The 20,023-nt window shown below is 35.3% G+C and overlaps 1 protein-coding gene across 2 annotated transcripts in view; it reads right to left on the bottom strand.

Moving 5' to 3' along the window:
* The window catches only part of MTSS1_2 (Metastasis suppressor protein 1), a 114,695-nt gene that overhangs the window by 37,493 nt on the left and 57,179 nt on the right, over positions 1 to 20,023 (bottom strand). The window contains exons 1-6 of one of the 2 annotated variants that reach the window (XM_051217407.1): positions 14,038 to 14,081; positions 13,857 to 13,934; positions 13,759 to 13,820; positions 12,853 to 13,011; positions 11,484 to 11,652; positions 3,239 to 3,517 (exon numbers count right to left, since the gene is read on the bottom strand). In XM_051217407.1, the coding sequence (XP_051064804.1) occupies positions 3,239 to 3,517; positions 11,484 to 11,652; positions 12,853 to 13,011; positions 13,759 to 13,820; positions 13,857 to 13,934; positions 14,038 to 14,040 (750 nt within the window). In that variant the 5' untranslated portion in view covers positions 14,041 to 14,081. Of the gene's footprint in view, positions 1 to 411; positions 3,518 to 11,483; positions 11,653 to 12,852; positions 13,012 to 13,758; positions 13,821 to 13,856; positions 13,935 to 14,037 lie in introns of those variants that run through there. The other variant, XM_051217408.1, reaches the window with a different exon arrangement.

The following is a 20,023-nucleotide window of genomic DNA, read 5'->3' as shown; positions in this document are numbered from 1 at the left end:
TACATGCATACATACATACTGTCTGAAAACGACAAGCATACGTTTCGTTCACACACTCTCTCTCTCTCTCACACACACATACACGTATATACCCAAAAAAGGAAAGAAGATAAGAAATAACAAAAAAGAAATGTCTGTTTTTTTCGTAGAAAAAGTCAAGATGCTACTTTGATTTGTATGCATCCCAACCAGCTTTGTATAAACGTACATGGTGAAAATATATACGCATATATATATATATATATATATATATATATATATATATATATATATATATATGCATTAATGGTTAATGAAATGTATATCTAGGTTAAAATGTTTTCGATTTTTCCCTACATAGTTTAACTTATTCAATACATGAATCATAGTTGAAAACCAATTAGAAACAATTGAAACCAGATAATGATTTTGGTTTAATGTGAAATGTTGAAATTTCAAAGTTCAGTAATAAAATAAACTGTTTTCTTTTATCTTTCCACATATTAGTTTTTATAGGAAAAAAAAGGAGTTAATTAAATTCAATAGTTGAAATCATGAGTCCATTGAAGCTAGACTACCATGGGAAACCTGGAAACACTGGACGGTCGTTTCGTCCTAGTATGGGACTCGTCAACAGTGTGCATCCATGACCCCGCCCTCCTCCCACGAGATTCGAACACAGGACCTATCAGTCTCACGCACGAGTGCTTAACCATTAGACCAGTGAGACGGCATCCAACGGTGTTAATGTATAACTTCAACCAATCCAGGAAATTGCGCTACCGTACACCATTGTTTTCAGTGAGCTGATATCTCATAGCAGACCTGGTTGAACTCTACTGGTCACGGCTTCTCACTAGTGTTCTTAGATTTTACATGGTGCTCTAGTGACTCATAATTTTAAATATTGAAATTACTTAAATCTCCACAAAACCCCTTCTGAGTTAACTAACTGCCTATGAAAATAGAACCCTCTATTAAATTTCAATAAACACCAAAAGAAAAACAAAACGAGTCTAAATAATTTCATCCATTACAAATCGATAAGTTCTTTGAGTATTAGATTTGTGTATATTACCCAATTCAATCACAAAATGAGGTTTTTTTTAAAAATATATGAACAAATTAATCAGACAAACCAATTTAATCAATTCAGTCAGTCAGTCAATAACAACGTAGAACTTCGTACGTACGTACATCAGTTCTAGTTGCCATACCACATTGGCACAGAGATGCAGTAGTCGATTCAAATCCCGTAGTGGTAGAGGTAGTAAAAGTATAAGCAGTAATCGGAAACATTAGAGTTTGAAGATGTTATTCAAGGAGTACAATCCAGTGAAATAAATTAGGAAAGCGAAAAAGGGACACTATGAATTCAGAAGATTAGAATTCGGTAGAACACAAGGAGTGGATGCACCTGCTCACACCATTGCAAACGACTTTGACCCATGTCATTCAAGATCTCTAACCATCGGTTGGTATCATCTCACGCTCTCCAACCAGGTAGTCTACACCTACCAACGTGGCTCAGTCCACTTGTCAGTGACTTCATGGATTTGTGCCATGTTTTGGTTTGGCCGCCACTAGCTTTCTCCCAACCTACTCCTACACCAGAAAACATCGCTCGTCGGGGCAGTCGGTCGTTGGGCATACGTAACACGTGTCCCAGCCATCTCAACTGATGAAGTATCATCACTTCATCAATTGATTTGCCATCCTTACGAAGTACCCGTTCCCTAACAACTGCATTACTTACTCGGTGGTCCCATGATAGATGCATTGCTCGTATATCCTGGGACCACTGAGTAAGTAATGCAGTTATACAAAATGTAGAATCTTATAGGTATTTGTATCAATCCAAGATGATATATCATATTTACAAAGACAAATGGAATGATTTGGACAAGTTCAAGAGTATTAGAAGTAGCAACAGTATAAAAGTTAATGGAAAGAACTAGGTATAGACAGTATGACCCAAGAAGAAAAAATAAGTTCATGTAATAATTATAATAGTCATTCTCAATGGAAATTATCTTGGTTAATAGCAACGTAGAACCTGGCACACATGTGCATCGATTCAAGTTGATACATTATATCACAGTTCAATAAGATGGAATTATTAAAACAGGCATCATAGTAGTAGAAATAGTAATAATATCAATGGTATTACAAAAGATTAGGTCTACAAAATATGATATGGCAAGATCAGTCAATACATATCTGTGCCAGAATTCTACATCGATGATGACTGAGTAAAATGATTTGCAAAATAATGCGTTTGTGTAAGAAAATTATACGATAATTTTAGCACTCATGATCTAAGAGAAAATAGTCTTGATGGAGTTTTGTTCTCTGAGCTGGATGGTTTGGTCTTGGAGCTTTTATCGTTCTTCTGAACGACATCACCAGCACAAACTTCAGATACAGTCTTTCCATCAGCGTTACTGCAACAGATTCTGAGTTATACCATCTAACGTTCCCAAATACTGGTTGAGATAATCAAGTGATCTCCAACTACATAGTCTGTATGTACCAATATGACTCAAATCAACAGCAAATTTTGGAATAGATGAGCTGAGCTAACGAATTAAAATTAGCAGTCTTTTTTGGACCCCAAATTTATGAGAAAACCGACTGTTTCAATGGCGGAACACTAATAGAAGAAAACAACTTTTAAAGCTATTCTCCGATAAAATCCTATATGCTGACGAAAGTTCCTTAAGATAACGACAAAACCACTGATGTTCAAGGCATTAAACTGAGACAGACATGATAAATGAATAAACAATGGTAAGCTAATTCACCCGGTATTGAAGTATGGGCCACACTCTAATCGTGACGGTTAACGAATACTATTTAGTTACCTAAACTGAAGTGGGTAAAGCGGGGTTCGAGCATAATATTAGTGGCTGAAAGTTGAATGATAGAACCAATAAGCTACCACTCTATATATCCTTTAGTAGCTGAATAGTCAAAACATTTAATTTTTAACAAATACCTAACAGGTAAGAATCCGTTACAACTGCTACGTTAATAATAATATAGTATCCCAGCCGACGTACAAAACGTACTCCTGAGGGCTTAACACAAGAACCTGAATTGAGTGCAACAAAGTTACAGTAAATTTTTACTACTTTTCCATTAAGTACATCTGTTTTAAAAACAATTACTACATTGCTTACATCAATCACATAGTCGAATGACTTCAAATAAGAAAAAGACAAGTTCTGTAACATTTTAATAAAATGATGCAACTCACCAAAACCGGTTTTAAACAGGTAAGCAATTCAGCAAATCGTCTACGTTCTTCAACAACTGCTCTTCGTAAACTAACACGCTCCAATTCTGCTAAAGTTTGCTGTTTCAAAATTAGATCATGTTGAACAAAATTTAAGTGCATATTATCACCAGAATGAAGAACAGTATTGTTATTTGAATCTATAGATTGCATCGTGGAAAATGCGTAAATTTCATTATGCGAACTGGAATCCACACTCCCATTAATACCACCAACAGTACAACTGGATACTGAGCTTCCCTATATAAGTAAAAACACATGAAATGAGATAATTGAATCAATATGTTAAATTACTGAATGCTAAATTATTACATAGAAATTATTTACTAGATACAGATTATTTTGCTTAGCTTTAAGCCATACACTAAGTGTAAGAGCTAGTGATACCAGTCACTTTCTCAAGCCGAAATATGCCGAGCAAGATTCGAATTAGAGACTGAAAATAAAATGTCGTAGATACTAATACACCGCTCCACTAGATGCATAGAAACGAATATGAAATGTGTTCTACCAAAATTGAAGCAATATTATCAGATCTAGTTTCTTTTAAGAGGAATCTATATGAATATTGATTAGGGTCTCAAGGAAGTACTATTTATTCCCACCCACCCTCGCCAGAAACATAGTAATGAATACTAGCAAGACTTTTTTCTCTATCATTTTATGCTATGCTTTCATTCCTACTACTAACCACGTTCACTATCTCTTCAACTTCTTTCGTTTAGCAACCAAGGTAAGTTTACACACTACATTCCAAACCATATTCTTCTGCCCAAACTGATGCCAACTTAGATATTAAAGATTATACGCTGTCACCATTGTTATCATCCATATTCTGAAAAGGTAAACACATAATCTAAACTATAACATAATCACAGATGACCTTAGTGAGCTAACAAAGATGAAAAATGTAGTAAATATTATATAATCACATATCGCAGTTTAGTGGTTAAAGTACTCGGTCTCTAACCAATAGATTTTAAGATCAAAATTTATTTCACCTACTAGGATTTGGGTAAGCGGATAATATCACAAGCCTTGAAGTAAACAATGTGATTCACAGCAGATTATATAAAACCCGTAATTGGTAAATAGGTTAGGTTTGTATTAAGTTAGTGGACTTAGGAAGTCACTAGTAAGGCAAATATTTGATTAAATTATATTTTGGAATCATAGATGAAATAGCAATATTATAAGTGGAAAAATTGAGTGAACACATTTAGAGCGTACCCCCTACTTAAACATACATAAATAAAGATTAGCAATCAAACGACAATGTCATCACTTGAATCAACGCAAACAGACAACTGCGTACATGAATTCGACAAGGCGAATGTCATAAGTGTGGATCGAAAAAGGTTTAGGAATCCCTGACTGCTTTGTCAGAGTTCGCATGATAACTGCGGTCAGTGATTAGAGGCCTTGGGTGAAACGGCTCGAAACAAGCTGCAGTAACCCAGATGTATTCACTCTCTAGTTTCCCCTAGATGTTAAGATTCTACATTCTCATATGACTGAATGATCAATCTCAAGAAATGTACAGAATAAAATTTTAGACAGTCTGCAATCAACAAAAATACTAACACAGATTCGATCTATCAACTCATGGGGAAAAGGTCAGAGGTTAACTAAACAGAATCTTTGAAGGCAAACAATGTTATCAAAACGAACCAATTTGCCGATTATTGGAATAACTCGAAATAGTTCACTTCCGACTGAAACAATAATAATGTTGTCAATATGAACAACGAAAGCTTCGTAACTAGATCAGACAGCTATGAGGCAACAGACCACATAAAATAATGAGATAATACAAATAGTCACTGAAAACATTCAAGTTTATTTATCCTGACAGCCATGAAGTAAATAATAGAAGTTACTGAAATATGGCACGAGATCCAAAACTCCAGATATAAGTGCTTAAATAGTACTCTTACAAATATAATTTATGTTAATAGAAATAAACTGTGGACGAAGCCCTCATCGATGACCTAATAGATAACAACGTGAAACTTATGTAATAAATGAAATAAAACATGAATGTTGAACGTGATTTATCATCTATCTCTCACATCTTATACACACCTGCAAACATAGTTTAACAGTTAAACAGTATAATATATTTTTGACGTCCGTCTACCCACTAGTGATTTTTTTATACCACCAACTTGGATACAAGCTGAAAATCTGACGAGTCATACCCAAGGTCATGTCCATCAAATATGACAGAGATTTTTACAGTATTGTTAACGTGTTACTACATATTTTATGGTCGCAGTTTTCGTTAGTAACAATCTACAAAAGCCATTGGGTAAAACCAATTATTTCATTATGAAAACACATGGAAGTTGTTGGAATTTTATCTTTACATTAATAAGAGTTTGTAATTCGCCATCATTGAAATTTTCGCTTCTATATGCCCGTTGAATAAGTGAGAAGGTAACTGGACTTAATTGCACAATGGATACTAAGTTGGTGTTTGAGCCAAAATGTAATAGGTTGAAGTCTCAATATGAACATCAACACACTGGAAAACAGGTGCATCCAACAGACGAGTAACAAATAGAATGAAACGATCAGCCTAAATACTACAACTAGCATTGGTAGGTAAAGTAGAATTTGAACCTGTGACCTAGTTGGTTGAAATATCAAGTAGTTTAAATACTAAGTCATCATCACTCTTCAAAACTTACAATAGAAAACTACTGTGTATCAAAAGCAAAGTTAATTTAATTACAACAAAACTTTTGTTTAAATAAAATAAGTAGATCACTTATTTACTTTATTAACACAAGGAACTGGATTATTTAAAATTAAGAACAATTTTAAAATGATTTTACCCTACTAAATAATATAACTATACGCAACTACACATGCACATAACGTTTTTACATTATGAGTCCATTCACAACTGTTACACTTAAAATAGATACACAGAAAAACTGATTATTACCTACAACGAATAAATAATTATTTTTAGGAAATGAAAGTAAACAAAATTGATTGATGCAGAGTAAAGTAAACAAAAACAACAAACGGCAACAATACAACACCACATGATCAAAATTGGATGATTGTTTTCCTTCATCATGAAGAACAAGACAAAACGAAATAAAGGAAAAAAAAGAGGAAACAATCACCCAACCAGTTAGAAGTTTTTTTTTCAAGATAGTCGTACTTATTCAAAAGGTAAACACGAAAACAAGAAATGATAATCATCTGATTGTAGCTGTATATCGTGATGATTCAACTGAGAAGTATTGGTTATAAATGTTTATTTGGGTTTAACCATTTAAAATAGATCGATTGAAGAGATGTAAAACTTAATGTCTGAGGGAGAATTCGTACCGATGATTGTTCGGTGGGTGCGATGGTAGTAAGTTGCTTCCCTCAGACTATTAACACTTCAAGAGATTCTGGTTTTTTACAAAGGAAAGAGGAGATTAAAAGAGATCATCCCTAATAGTAATACACTAATAGGTAACTCAAGAATTCTCTCGCTGTGTTGAAAAACACAAAGTAACAGTGAATCTCAAACTTATAACACCATTCGAGATGTTTTAAACAATGGAACAAAATTCACTTTTAAAACAATTCAGAAAAGAAGAGTATACGGTGAACACTGATTAAGGAAATAGTGGTGGATATATGCATTACATCATGAACCTACTCTCTACCTATCAGATACACAGGGATATATATACTAACTTCGCTCTATTAAATAATGAGTAAGACTTTTAAGTTTAAGGGTTGGTAATAATTTTTCAACGAAGTCACCTGCTTTTGTTTGATGAATAGCTAGTTAACATTTGAAAAATTTTACATTGACGGTAACAATTGTAAATAAAGGATGATGAATCGCCCATAGACTTTACTACATTTTACAACATGATGTGTCTGGTGCACCCATTTTATTTCCTCGCTCCCCTTAGTTTATGGGCTTTTCTTCATTTTTATCTTAAAACATACTTTGGTCAATAGCTTGTCTCTATTTAAAAGCTTTATCCTGTTATCAAGGTTATCAGTCGTTGGATTGGTGCTTTCTGAAAACAAATACTAATTGATATTATATTAGAACGCTGGGGTCGAAGAAGCACTAATCAACCGACACGTCAACAACAATGTTTAAAGTCAGTAGATATAATAAAATTCAGTCGAGGCATGAATTAATTATTACCACGTTGTGCTATACGAACTATTCTTAAAATACGCTTACTAGAGGAATGGTAAATTTAGAGCCCAGAAAGTATCTCTCACGAAATCCAATGTCGATTCCTTAAGGAACAATGAACTCATGAGACAACAGTAGCTAAAAAAATCTAATAAAGAATTATATAAAAATAACGAGGGAATTCTTGAACTTTTAGGAACTAATCAATAGTGTTCACAACTTCGAGTCACTTAGAACAGCTGCCATATTACAATCTGATCAATAAAATTCGGTCATTAAACAAAAAAAAAGATGACATTACTTATTATTCAGTGAACAATCAATCTCACTGAAATCACTAAGCGACCAAATTCGAACCACTGAAAACCTTGTATACCATTGGACCCCAGTTCAGTCTTCTAGAAGTTAATCGTTTGCATACGAAATCGAAGGTCCTAGGTTCGATTACCGCCAGTAGGGGGTCGTGGTTGAGTACTGTTAGGGATTTCTATACTAGAACTAAACGGCAGTCTAGTGCTTCCAGGTTTCCAATGGTGGTTTCACTTTAATCGGTCAGCTATTTCAATGAAATTCCACAACCGTGTACTAACAATTAATCAATTGTCAGCATTTTTGTCTTAATAGATGGTGACATTTTGTAAATATCAGGAAAATAAAAATCCTAATTAACATGAAAATACAAAGCGAAACAAACGAATCCATATTCACACCAAAGACGAGTGTGTATAAGAAACAGATATGAAACTCCACACTAAATAATACCAAGAGTTAGCCCAATGAATTGGATATTGTTGAGTTTTAGCTGAGTTCATGATCCGATCAATGTTAAACTACCATTGAAAAACTGGAAAGACTGGATGGCCGTTTCGTCCTAGAATGATAATTTTCAGAGTTCTAATGAGAAGCTGTGACCAGTGGAGTTCCACTGTGTCAGGTGTGGAGCAGTTACTGACCGAAGACGATGGAGGATGGTTACGAAAAATGGTGGATTGTTTGAAGTTAGACATTAACACCGTTGGATGCCGACTCAGTGCTGTATCTCGAGACTGAAGGTCCTAGGTTTGAGTCCCACATACGGAATCGTGGATGTGCACTGCCGAGGACTCCCATGCTAAGATGAAACGGCCGTCCAGTGCTTCCAGGTTATCAATGCTAGTCTAACATTGATCAGTTCGTGAACTCATTTAAAACTTTTCGGATTGACATTTTGTTCGAATAATCCCAACATACCAGATTAAATTTTAATTTTAATTCCCACTATACAGTACGTGAAATAAGTACATAAAAGAGTACAAAGAATGTACACATACAGATGTACATGCGTATAGAGATCAAACTACTTTGTGTTTTACTGAGGTTCATTCATCATACAAGCAAACAGAATTTAAACTTAAAATCTTTCTAAAACAGCTGTAAAGGTGGAAGGGGAATGTGTGTAATTTATTGGGCAACTAAACACATACAACCATATACATACATCCATATAAATAATCAATGCCATCTCATCTTAGAGGAGTACATATTAACAGTAATAAGTGTGGTATAATAATAACTACACTGTATAATCATAGATATTGATGGGGATGATATAACCGTGATAATGATAAAATCATAGTCCCACAGTGAATAAGCACAATTATTTCGAATTACCTATTGGAAATTAGTTCAACCTCTTCACAGATAAGCATATATATATATGCACACATACAAAACTAGAAGTGCCCATACAATTTTTTATATAAACACCCTCTGTGAAAAGTCAATGTTCCCAATACTTCTCTGACTAATAAAACGAAGATGAACACTAAAACCTTGCAAACACACAAATGTACTTACTAAACCTACAAGTTGCTATACACCTAAAAATTCTAGTTATTTAGAAATAAACAGATAATCACTGAGCATATGTATGCACACTACATGAAAGGATTAAGGTAATTCAATCTATAATAACACAGGCATGAATACATACATAAATAAATGAGGAAAAAATTCCATTAATTGTCGAAAAACATAAAATATATAAACTTGAAAGATAACTTGCTTTTTATTGCTAATTACAAAAAGACAATAAACATGTGAACGAATATACGACTAGTGTTCTCTATGCATATTACGATAACAGTAAAGGTGTTCCTTTTATTCTTTCTTTTTATCAGGAAAAAAAGACAAATGTTTGTAGGAATTTTTCTAATTGGAAAAACTGGAGATTTTAATCAAGCCGATCGATAAGTTATTGAAAAAGAATTAAATGTACGTTTAATATTAGATGCTTTCGAGATGATTAATTTCAAAATATGGTATAATAAATGTAGGAAACGATAGAGATTGAACAAATACCATCAAGTTAAGTACAAGGTGTTTAATATAATGGAAGAACAAATCAGTTTATCTTACACTCAACCGTAGCTGTTACCTGGATGTAGTAACGGTTGGGATTGGATATCATAATGATCCGATCGCAAAATATCAGCTGGAACACTTGTTTCTTTAGGCGCTACCAAACATCCTTGGTAATTCGGTTGGGGAGTGATTGGATTTGAACAGGTTGGTCCTAATAACATAATACCTCACCTTGCCTCATGGATTTCCATTGCCGGTGACAATTCCCTTTCAGCTTGGAGCTAACACATCGAGAAAAAGTTATATGTGACCAGCCACAAGCAATTGTGCATTGAGCTCTGCGGTCGCACTGTTAATCTGACAAGAATACTACTAATTAAGTTTATTTTTCAGGTATCGAAAGAAGAATCCTTACACGGTATGGGCAAATAGTAAGCAACAACTACCCACACGCATCTAGAACTACTTGTTTACTGTTTAATTTCTCCGTCACTTTTAATATTTCTGTTCTCTCCACTGAATAATTGAGTCTTCGTAAATGTGCTACCCGGATTAAGTCATCACTACCCATTAATATATTTAGGAAATTCAATATATGCCATAGTAAGATATATCGTTAATCTTTTGTTCTTGAGTTTAAGTCTAAGTAGGATGAACAATAGTAGACAGTAAGTGCATTTTGTAGAAGGATCCTGATGAAAACTTGAAAAAATCGTTTTCACACGAGGTGTTTCTGATACACCCGGCAAGATGAACTGAGCATATATCGTCTCACGTTCACATAATAAATGAGAAACAAGTGTAACCGGCCTAAAGAAGTGAATTCTTCTCCCAGGCAAGATCACTACTCACATGTACCTGTTTGGGTCAGATATAACATCTGCAAACATGAACTGTAAACATTAATTATTGGACTTAAGTAATAAAGTTTCCCATGTAGTATTAATTTTCTTTTTCTATGTAACGATCCATTAGTGTTAGAAGTATACATTGGTGGTTAAATTGAATAGCGAAACGCAATAGACAGATTATCATATTATAATCTGAAATATTTAAAATTATTCAGTTGTTTTCGAAAGTTCCTCTAAAAAATAAGCCTTAACATCAAAAACACCTGAAATTCCCAAAAGTATTGAAATGCCTAATTATTAACCCTGACGATGGTATCCAATACTTAGTGAGATCTTATTAATGATTAGTCCGACTAATAAACATTATTTGATTGGCAATATAGCTCTCTTAGACCATAACGCATTTTTCTAGGGTCATTCGAATAGTATACTACTAAGTAATATTCTAAATACTAGTAATAACATTAGTAATGATTTGTAGATTGTATTCACCACAAATAAATCTCAGTTGGAACATTAGCGAAAAATAGAGAGCACTGAACAGTTATTTCATCATAGTATGGGACTATTCTTCAGCTAAACCAGAGAGGCAACCCAGGACCACAAGAACCACCGAGTTAACATTAATAATGACAGAAATGAAATTAATAGTGCAGTGTTTTACTAATCAGAACATTGATGATACATTAGATATGACAGATTTAATCAAACGCTAGTCTTAAAGAATGGTGATACTTTGAAACCATTTGAAGAAAACAAGTGAAATTAGGTTCCAGTAAAAAGGTGTCAGCTTATAATATGCAAAATTCGACTAAAAAAGTGGGTTGACATTTTTACTAACTTTTCGACGAGAACGCTTTGAAAGCTTTTCTAGCTCACATGTTGCTCTCTGAAGTTCACTTTTTGCTCGACGCCACTCCTTCCCATTCTCTCGATCCAACTGAGCCACTGAACGTTTCCATTCTTCAAGACGATCGACAAGCGGGGCAGTTAAGCACTCGGTGAGTTGACTAGGTTAAAAACAAAATGAAACGATCCTGTGAAAATAAGTCAGATAAATTTGCTTCAAGTAGCAAATAAGGAAAAATAAGCTTGGAACCCTATTATGGCTACTACCAGTCACAAGCCCCGATAAACGAGGATTGGGAATGTCATTAAAAACTTGATCCCGAAAAAAAACATACTAAAAACGTTGCCCGGGAAAATTTACTGAAAACATTCAGACTCTGCCGTGTAGTTTAAAGGGTCTTCGCAGAAGATTTATGACGTCTCATGGTTAGATTCTTCGGGAGCCAAGAGCTCGACACCCCATTTGACAACCAGAGCAAAAATTATTGAGTATCCGGACAATGTATGAAAAGTCCAGGGTAGAGTTGGTTGGAGATTTCTAGTCGATATCAAATGCCCCATAAGAAGTAACAGATTTAAATAAGCAAAAAAGGAACCTAAAGATTGCGTGTAGATGATTCAACAGCTTTTATATAATAACTACAATATTCCAATAAGTAACAGTGGGTAAATTGTTGTATTGTGGCGTTAAACGCGACTGAGTCAACGCACCAGTGTGGAAAATTCTTTGATCGCAGATCAGAGTAAACGCGAATATGTGCGGCACCATCAGACTCATTTGTGTCCCGAATACGTGGTATTGACATGTGCTGGAATGCATAAAATCTAGACTTGGAAATTCCCGCTGACTGTTCCCAACTAACTAACATGACATTAAATCCACCACTGTTTGAACTTAATGTAATGGCCAGTCTGTGAATACTACCCCTTTCTTGTGGTCGTAAAGTGAAATGACCTGTTCGACGTTAGACCAATTTGACAAACCAGGTTTTGCATATCACCTGGAACACATCAATGTTTGAAATACTAACACTTTTCCAACTGACTAGGACTAAGTATTAGATTTGGGTCATTTTGAACAAATTAGATTTTTAATTGGAAAGCTTGTAAAATAAAATCCCTAGAAATTACAAAATATATTTAATTTCCTCTTATATTTTATCATCACGTATTTAAGTAAGCATATAGTTTGATTCATTTCACGGTTTACAAATGAATTTCTTGAACAATAAAGCTTATATGAAAGGTTAGAAGCAACCATGAAGTGACATGAAATACATCCAAGTGGACTTTCAGTAGATAACTCCACAGACAAATTAACAAAACAAAAAACTTGAACTTAAAGTCAATAGCAAAGTTACCTGTTAAAAGTGCGTAATCTAGATTCCAGTCCCCGTTCGCGCAAACAGAATCGAGTCATTGAAGAACCCAAATCCTTTAAACCACAGTTGCTGCCATATGCACAATCAGCAATTTTTTGAAATGCTTCTAGAAACCCACCGATGCACTGAATCACAGTTCTTGATAAAAGACAAAAATACGTTATAATTACTTGATCGGAGTAACTGTTTCCTCATATAAGTTGGAATATTTTACTTAACAATAATAATTACACAATACTCCGAATGATTGACCAGATGAATCATTATGACCTAATTAGTAAGAGGGTCGTTTGTTTTTCAGAACCAAACCCAAAACAGAGAGCACGAATATTCTCACCACTTGACCAAATCCAGAATAATCAGTCATTTAGTGGTTTATAGCTTTGTTATGACTTTTTAAACACTGATTGATTTGAATAATAAGACTCCGAAATACCGATTTGTGTACGAATGGTTTAGAGGAAAATACAATAAAGCTTCTCTTTAATGAGGTTTTAAGAACAACAAGTGAACTACACTGGTAAGTAACCCAACTGCTATAACCAACATTTGTGGCGAAATGTTGGGGCAGTAATGAATAAACCCTTCTAAGCTAGACTTTTGATTATTATAAAGTCGTATCAGTCAACAAGAACTTATTTCATAGCCAGAAACGAGAAAGCAAGTGACAAAAGTAGGTTACAAATCGTTTGATTGCGAACAATGCACTCAGCCTACGCCGAATACATTGGCGTATTGTTAAGGTCATAAACGGAAAGGGATTTACTCCAACATCTGTATTCATTTTGGTTGACATATTGTAAACTTTAAAGACCTGAGCATTCTGAGTTTTTTTATCATAAAATGCATTCCACGTAAATTTAAATTTAGATGTTAACAACTTACTTTAGTGAAGCACTCAACTTTGAAGTTTTGTTTATCATATCCTCCCATAATCCTATGGAATTCTATAATGAAAGTAATATTTTGCTTTTTTGTATCACCTTCAAACCCGCGAGCTGAGAATTGAAATTAAGAGAACACGGAGGAAATTTACAGAGATGATCCTGCCTCATTCTTTCCTACAAAATATAAGCAGCAATTATATATGTTATTAAGATTGTTAAGTTTATTCTTATTTCTGTCTAAATTCGGACGCGTACTCAAGATAATAAAAAAACTAACCATGGCCACAACCAAAAGACCGCATTAAGTCAGCTTCAAAACCAGCGCTTTAATGAGTTAAATTATATTAGCACATTGCGTTACGATTTCGTCAGAAAATGGAAAAATGTTCGAGAGCTGTAAACGGATTAAAAGTTTGTCACTAAAATTGGCAATCTCTCTCAGAACAAATATGACGACTGAATAAGGTTTATCTTGAAATATATTTACTACAAGCAGTTCTTTGTTGAATGTGAGATATCACACTTTCCCAGAAAAAATAAGAACGGTGAGTTTCTTGGCATTTGATTTTGGGCTGTTAAGTTAAGTCTCCGAGTTTATTAATGGACGGTTTTTGTCTTGATGAATTCAGAGTCATTTGGAAAACCGATTTTATTTTACATACACAATGTATCCAAGCCATTCACCTGGTGTTTGATGGTGTTTTGTTGTTTCGTATGGATTGTTTTATATAAATTTCGGCATTTCGAACAAACGGCTTTGTGCTTAGCACGTTACAAAGCTTATTATTTGAATGGTTCGAACTCCATGCATGACGATGTAGCTGTGAATAGTCTTCGACATTGGTGCTGAACTATTCGGCTTATATTTCATAAACTCTGGTTGAAAACGTCCATTCACTCATAAGAACCAGATCACGAGTCTGTACACGTGCTACGCCGGTACATCAAACAATAAACTGTGAATCTGTTCCTTGTAGGAATATCAAATATCTATTTTTATCCTTTTTAACAAATGACGATATGGTTTTTATGTCTCCGGCCATTTTTCCCGCCCATAAGTACATCTTATTTTAATTATTTCGGACTGGAAATAGATTCAAAATCTTTCGCCTCCTACCTTTGTGTCTCGACAGTCCCGAAACCTGGTTCTGCTACACTGAGGCTGATGTCCACGAGCACGCTGTGACAGACCCACGTGCACAATTACAGGCAGTAGTCAAAGCAATGACGCGAAATTTTAACAGCTACGTCACACTTGGCATGTTCACCAATTATGTTTCTGAAACATACGACACTTTAAAAAGGCTATCCTTAAACATGGAGACATAACGGATAGACAAGGTTTAGACCAGTTCTTCCACAACATCGAGTTGCAACATGGTTCGGCAACAGATTGTTGCTATGTATTCGAGAGGTCATTGGACAACGAACTTTTGACGGGAATGCGTTAAGGCAACTCTTCTTTTCAAAGCTTCCCTAACAAGTGCAAGCAGTCCTTGTCTCATTTCAAAATAACGCTGTAGACAAACTGGTTACATGTGCCGTCAGGATTCTTAAGATCACCAGAACTACCGGCATCGAAGTTTATTCTGTCGAAGAAAATAGTCAAATGACGCAAAATGACTTTACAGACCTTTATCACTTGCCATCCTCATATTCGTCAATCGTAATCTCACCCAAACTTCATGAAGAAGCCCATTGTGACAAAGATGCGTCTCTAGACTATTAGGGACAGATGATATCGATTGGTTTTGGTGCAACAATAAGGATCGTAAGTTAACTAGAAATTGCAGAACAACCTGAAATTTCTCAATCTCTTAATAGTCCAACACTCAAAAACTTCAGGAAACGTAAACGCCGGCACGCATTCACTGCAACCGTAGTCAACGGACACAGCCGATGGAATAACCCCTAGGGTTTTAACGGAAATTGGTCACACATTAGCAGTTGCACTGAGATCCTATATAGAACCTGGGCGCCAAATGTGATCCCATCTGACTGATCTCCATCGCTGATAGTTTCAGTATATAAGAAAGGACAAACATCCTCTTGTGACAGTCACAGAGAAATCAGATTAACTAATATACCGTCTAAAATATTAGCCCTAATCACACTTAGACGTTCAACTAGAGCTTGTGAGGAGAAGACCTGATCTGGACGCTTTCCTTATTTTTATTTAAGTTTTTTATAAACATGCTTTTAGAAGCAAAACTTTCATTGTCTGACTTGTCAAGCATCTATCTTTACCATGGTATTCACATGTTGACTAAGGACTCCCAGGTGATACAGTTCAGTTTGGTGACGATGCTGGCAAAATTCATTCTTCTGACCAGCCTAGGAGACAATCCAAGCATGTTTGGGATGCGGTTCACTCACGTCAAATGTGGCATGTTGCTTCAGGACTGACACGTGTCATTGTCTAGGTTATAGATAAGGGGTGAAGTGGTTGAACTCACTGATCGCTTCACTTATCTTTGGACTTTCGTCAGTATTGACGTTCTGTTGTACGCAGAAATCTTTTCACTGGTTCGAAAGGCTCGACTGGATTTGCTAACTCGCGTCACTTTTAACGCAGACGAGGAAACTGTCTTCAAACCAAAGAGTGAGGTAACTGAGTAGCATTTCGCCCTTCTTCACATTTTGAATATGTAACATGGCGATTAAGAGTAGGGGATACTCATAGATTACCGGTAATTCATTATTGTGTTGTAACGTGTGAGACTGCGGGTTTTTGATACGCAGCGTTATATCGATCGATCACAGTGACACGTAAAACACGTAGTGGACGACCTAGTGCCCTGACTGGCCCTGCTTTGCTGTCTGTCCCAGCCAGTTGAGTCAAGAAACACAAGTCACAGCCTCTGAGTTATAAATCATTGTATTTCAGACATACTCTATTTATATACCAAACAAACAAACATCGTACCATAAAATAGAAAACAACATTTACACAATATTTAACAAGTGAAACAAACATCGACCAATAGGAAATGTACATTTAAGGTCCAAGGCCACCATAGACTTAACACGATAATTATTGGTATATTTTTCCGACTATCCTAACATATTGCTGTCTACGAATCATTGCTCGTGTAATCTTTGAACCAAAGAGTAAGACCTGTCTGGGTTAGGAATAAGCTACTAGGTAAGGAATGCAGTTTGACTGATCATGCAGTAAATCACCAATTCAGATGGTCGGAACACGTGTTATGTGTGCTCAACCACCGACTATCCGGACGGGCGATGTTTCACGGTTCAGTGGTGATCTGAAGAAAGCTATGAGCGGCTAAACCAAAACATGACATCATTTCATGAAGCCAGTGACAATTCAATTTATCCATGTAAATAGATATAGACCACCTGATTCGGGCTACTGTGATCATCATAACTAAGGGTTAGAGGCATCAAATGATATGAGTCAAAATGTTTTGCAGCGGTGCTTATGCATCCGTCCTTTGTCTTCCCTCAAACTATAAGATTCCTAATTACCATTACGTTTTTCGTGTTTTTACTTCACTTATGTTTGTTTTCATTTTGATTCGTATCTTCAGTGCCTAATCTTTACTGTTACCACTGATACTGTTATTACATCTACTATTCTGAAATTCCACGTGACGATCTCGTCTTCATGTGGTTATGGGGTATGGCAACTTGGACCAATTTTATGTACAAGTTCTACATTGTGCTCGACTGACCGACCGATCTGATCGTATTGAAGGGGAAACGTTTTGAGGTAAGGCACAAGTTGAAGGAATAAAAGACTGAGTAAGAATAGTCGATTTGCGTTGTAATATGACAAGACAGTAATGAATGGACTTAAAAGGGAGCGTATGGTTCACGCCCATGTATACTGGGCAAGCCAGATTCCCAAAGATCAACTAAGTAATTTGACTTTTTCTGCCCAGAAAGTGGATAAATGAATCACTGTTTTCAGTAGTGTATATTTTAATAAGTTTGACGACAGATTTGAAGAATTTGAGCGTCGGGTGGAAAAATGGTTATTTTGCAAAAACAGGCATCTGATTGAACTCCTTCCCGTTTGATTGTTATGCTCAAATAGTTGAAGTCAGATAGAGAAGTAATTTTGTTGAACCCTATTCCAGACTGTATTTTTAAGCTTTTAGTGAGCCACATGACAGCTGATTTTACAACTCAGTTGGCACGAGAAACTCACACAAACCAGACAGTGCAGGTTCAATTGATATTTACTAGAAAGAGAAATTAAGTTCAAAGTAGTTACCTTACCTTGAAATGAGCCTCGTTTGAGTTAGGTTAGTAACTAGTCTTAAGGAGTAAAAATTCTTTTCTTGTGAGGTAAAACTTCAAACTATCTCTTAATAGTGATTTAAGACTTTTAAGTTTACTCACTACAGAAATAAGTTTTCATGAAATTGATACTCTTCAACAGTACTGTTGTGAGTCAGCAATACTTTTGTTACATGATTGTCAACGTCGATTAGATTGCATTGCCAAAAATATTCTAACCGATTCAGATATCATTACAGCCTTAAAATCACTTTTCAATTAGTATAAGTTAAGTTAACCAATCTGTAGATAGTATAACGACCTGACTACAAATGTTTATCCATACCCAGAAAACGACTTATCATATTCAAGATTGGCTCAGTTATGTCCCACTACTGTGTTCTATATATTTTAATAAGTCTACTATAAAGATAAAATTTTTTGGGAGTCCTAAATGCTTAAATAATGTCGCTTGTCAACTACGCAGTTTTAATTTTCCCTAATTCTACACGACGTACCATACACTAAAAACGGTTGCTAACTACATTTACTAAGTACATAGGAATCGAGACGAATATTCTTAAAAAATTCGATCAAATTCAGTCTACAAGAATCCAGTTAAAAAGACAAACGTTCCTAACAGACACTCACTAAACGACAACAAGTACTGTACCATGCTGTAACCTTGAGTCTCGTCAAGATAGAGCATGTTGTCAGTGATCCGGCATCATACAATATCGAAGCAAAATGATAAAGGTTAATCTTAACTAAATTCAAATAATAAAGATTTAACCAAAAATGATCAAGTATAAAATTAAGGCTGCAGAAGTCCTGGACAAAAATTAACATGCAATAAGGAAGGAGATTTTACTCTGCAGAAAACAGCAGAGTGGGCATCTAACTAAATACACCATGGGTACACCTGTAACCTAAATCTCAGCACTACCTCGGAGTCTATGGTATCTGACTTTATGGAATACAGCGACTTCAAACGTAAACGCTACATTGATCTACTTATCAGATCAGCAAGGTTAGGGTTAGACGAACAGATAAGGGTTATGAACAAGTAATTTATCCTTTAATACCACCAAAGTTTTAAGTCTTAAAATATATAGTAATATATGCTGTTAGTCTTAAATTCATCAACCATCTCGTTGAGAATTCCATTTAGACGGGATTCTGTGCCGTCAAGGCCGTGTCACTTAGGAATTCACGACACTCAAAAAATCAACTATCAGCTACACTCTTTCTGTTAAACTATTTAGCTAATTCTCTCACAATCAAGATCACATCAGAACCATTGTACAGCAAGGAATAATAATCTTCAGTTATTTATAGATTACGTCCAGTCGCAAGAATTGATCAACTATGAATATCCCCATCCTTTAACTTCCCAAGTAAGCAAATTGCCTTACTTGGAACTGTACCAGCCCTATATTTCAGTAATATGCGATAGGTGTAGTTGTGGCCTTACCGCTGAATTTCTATTGACCTATCCTTTGCTATACAACTAATCAAGCGAATACGTCACATTTATCCTAATATTTAATTGAGTCACATAAGATACAACTACACTTTTACTAAAGGATTTCTTGAATTAATCGTATAAGTCCGTACTCAGAAAAAGTACACATTGATTGTTGGAGTAAATTGCTCTGCCTCAGAGAATCTGTTCAAGGACCAACCTAAATCACATTCGGCCAAGATTGTACTGTCTAAGGTCCTCACTCCAGTCACTTTATCCTCGACAGAAACGCTGTAGGCATATAGGTAGATATCTTTAATACTGATTCAGAAACTGACCTATGGTCCGTGTTCAAAGACGTTGGAGATTTCCTTTATGTTATTTAAATATCAAAAGCAGATATTTATATCCTTCGAGTAGTTCATTATCTAACGGTAATTGCGTTTCACAACTTCACACACTGTAAGAGTTCATACATGACCTTCCGTGCCCCTAGGTCAACAGTTTTCTTGCTTCAGCATTTCCGTCAGAATTCTATGAAAACTTACTACAG

The sequence above is a fragment of the Schistosoma haematobium genome, chromosome 5, assembly GCF_000699445.3.
Source record: "Schistosoma haematobium chromosome 5, whole genome shotgun sequence".
In the NCBI taxonomy this organism is placed as follows: Eukaryota; Metazoa; Platyhelminthes; class Trematoda; order Strigeidida; family Schistosomatidae; genus Schistosoma; species Schistosoma haematobium.
Note: the sequence above shows the minus strand (reverse complement) of the source record. Positions and strands in the feature narration are given on the sequence as shown.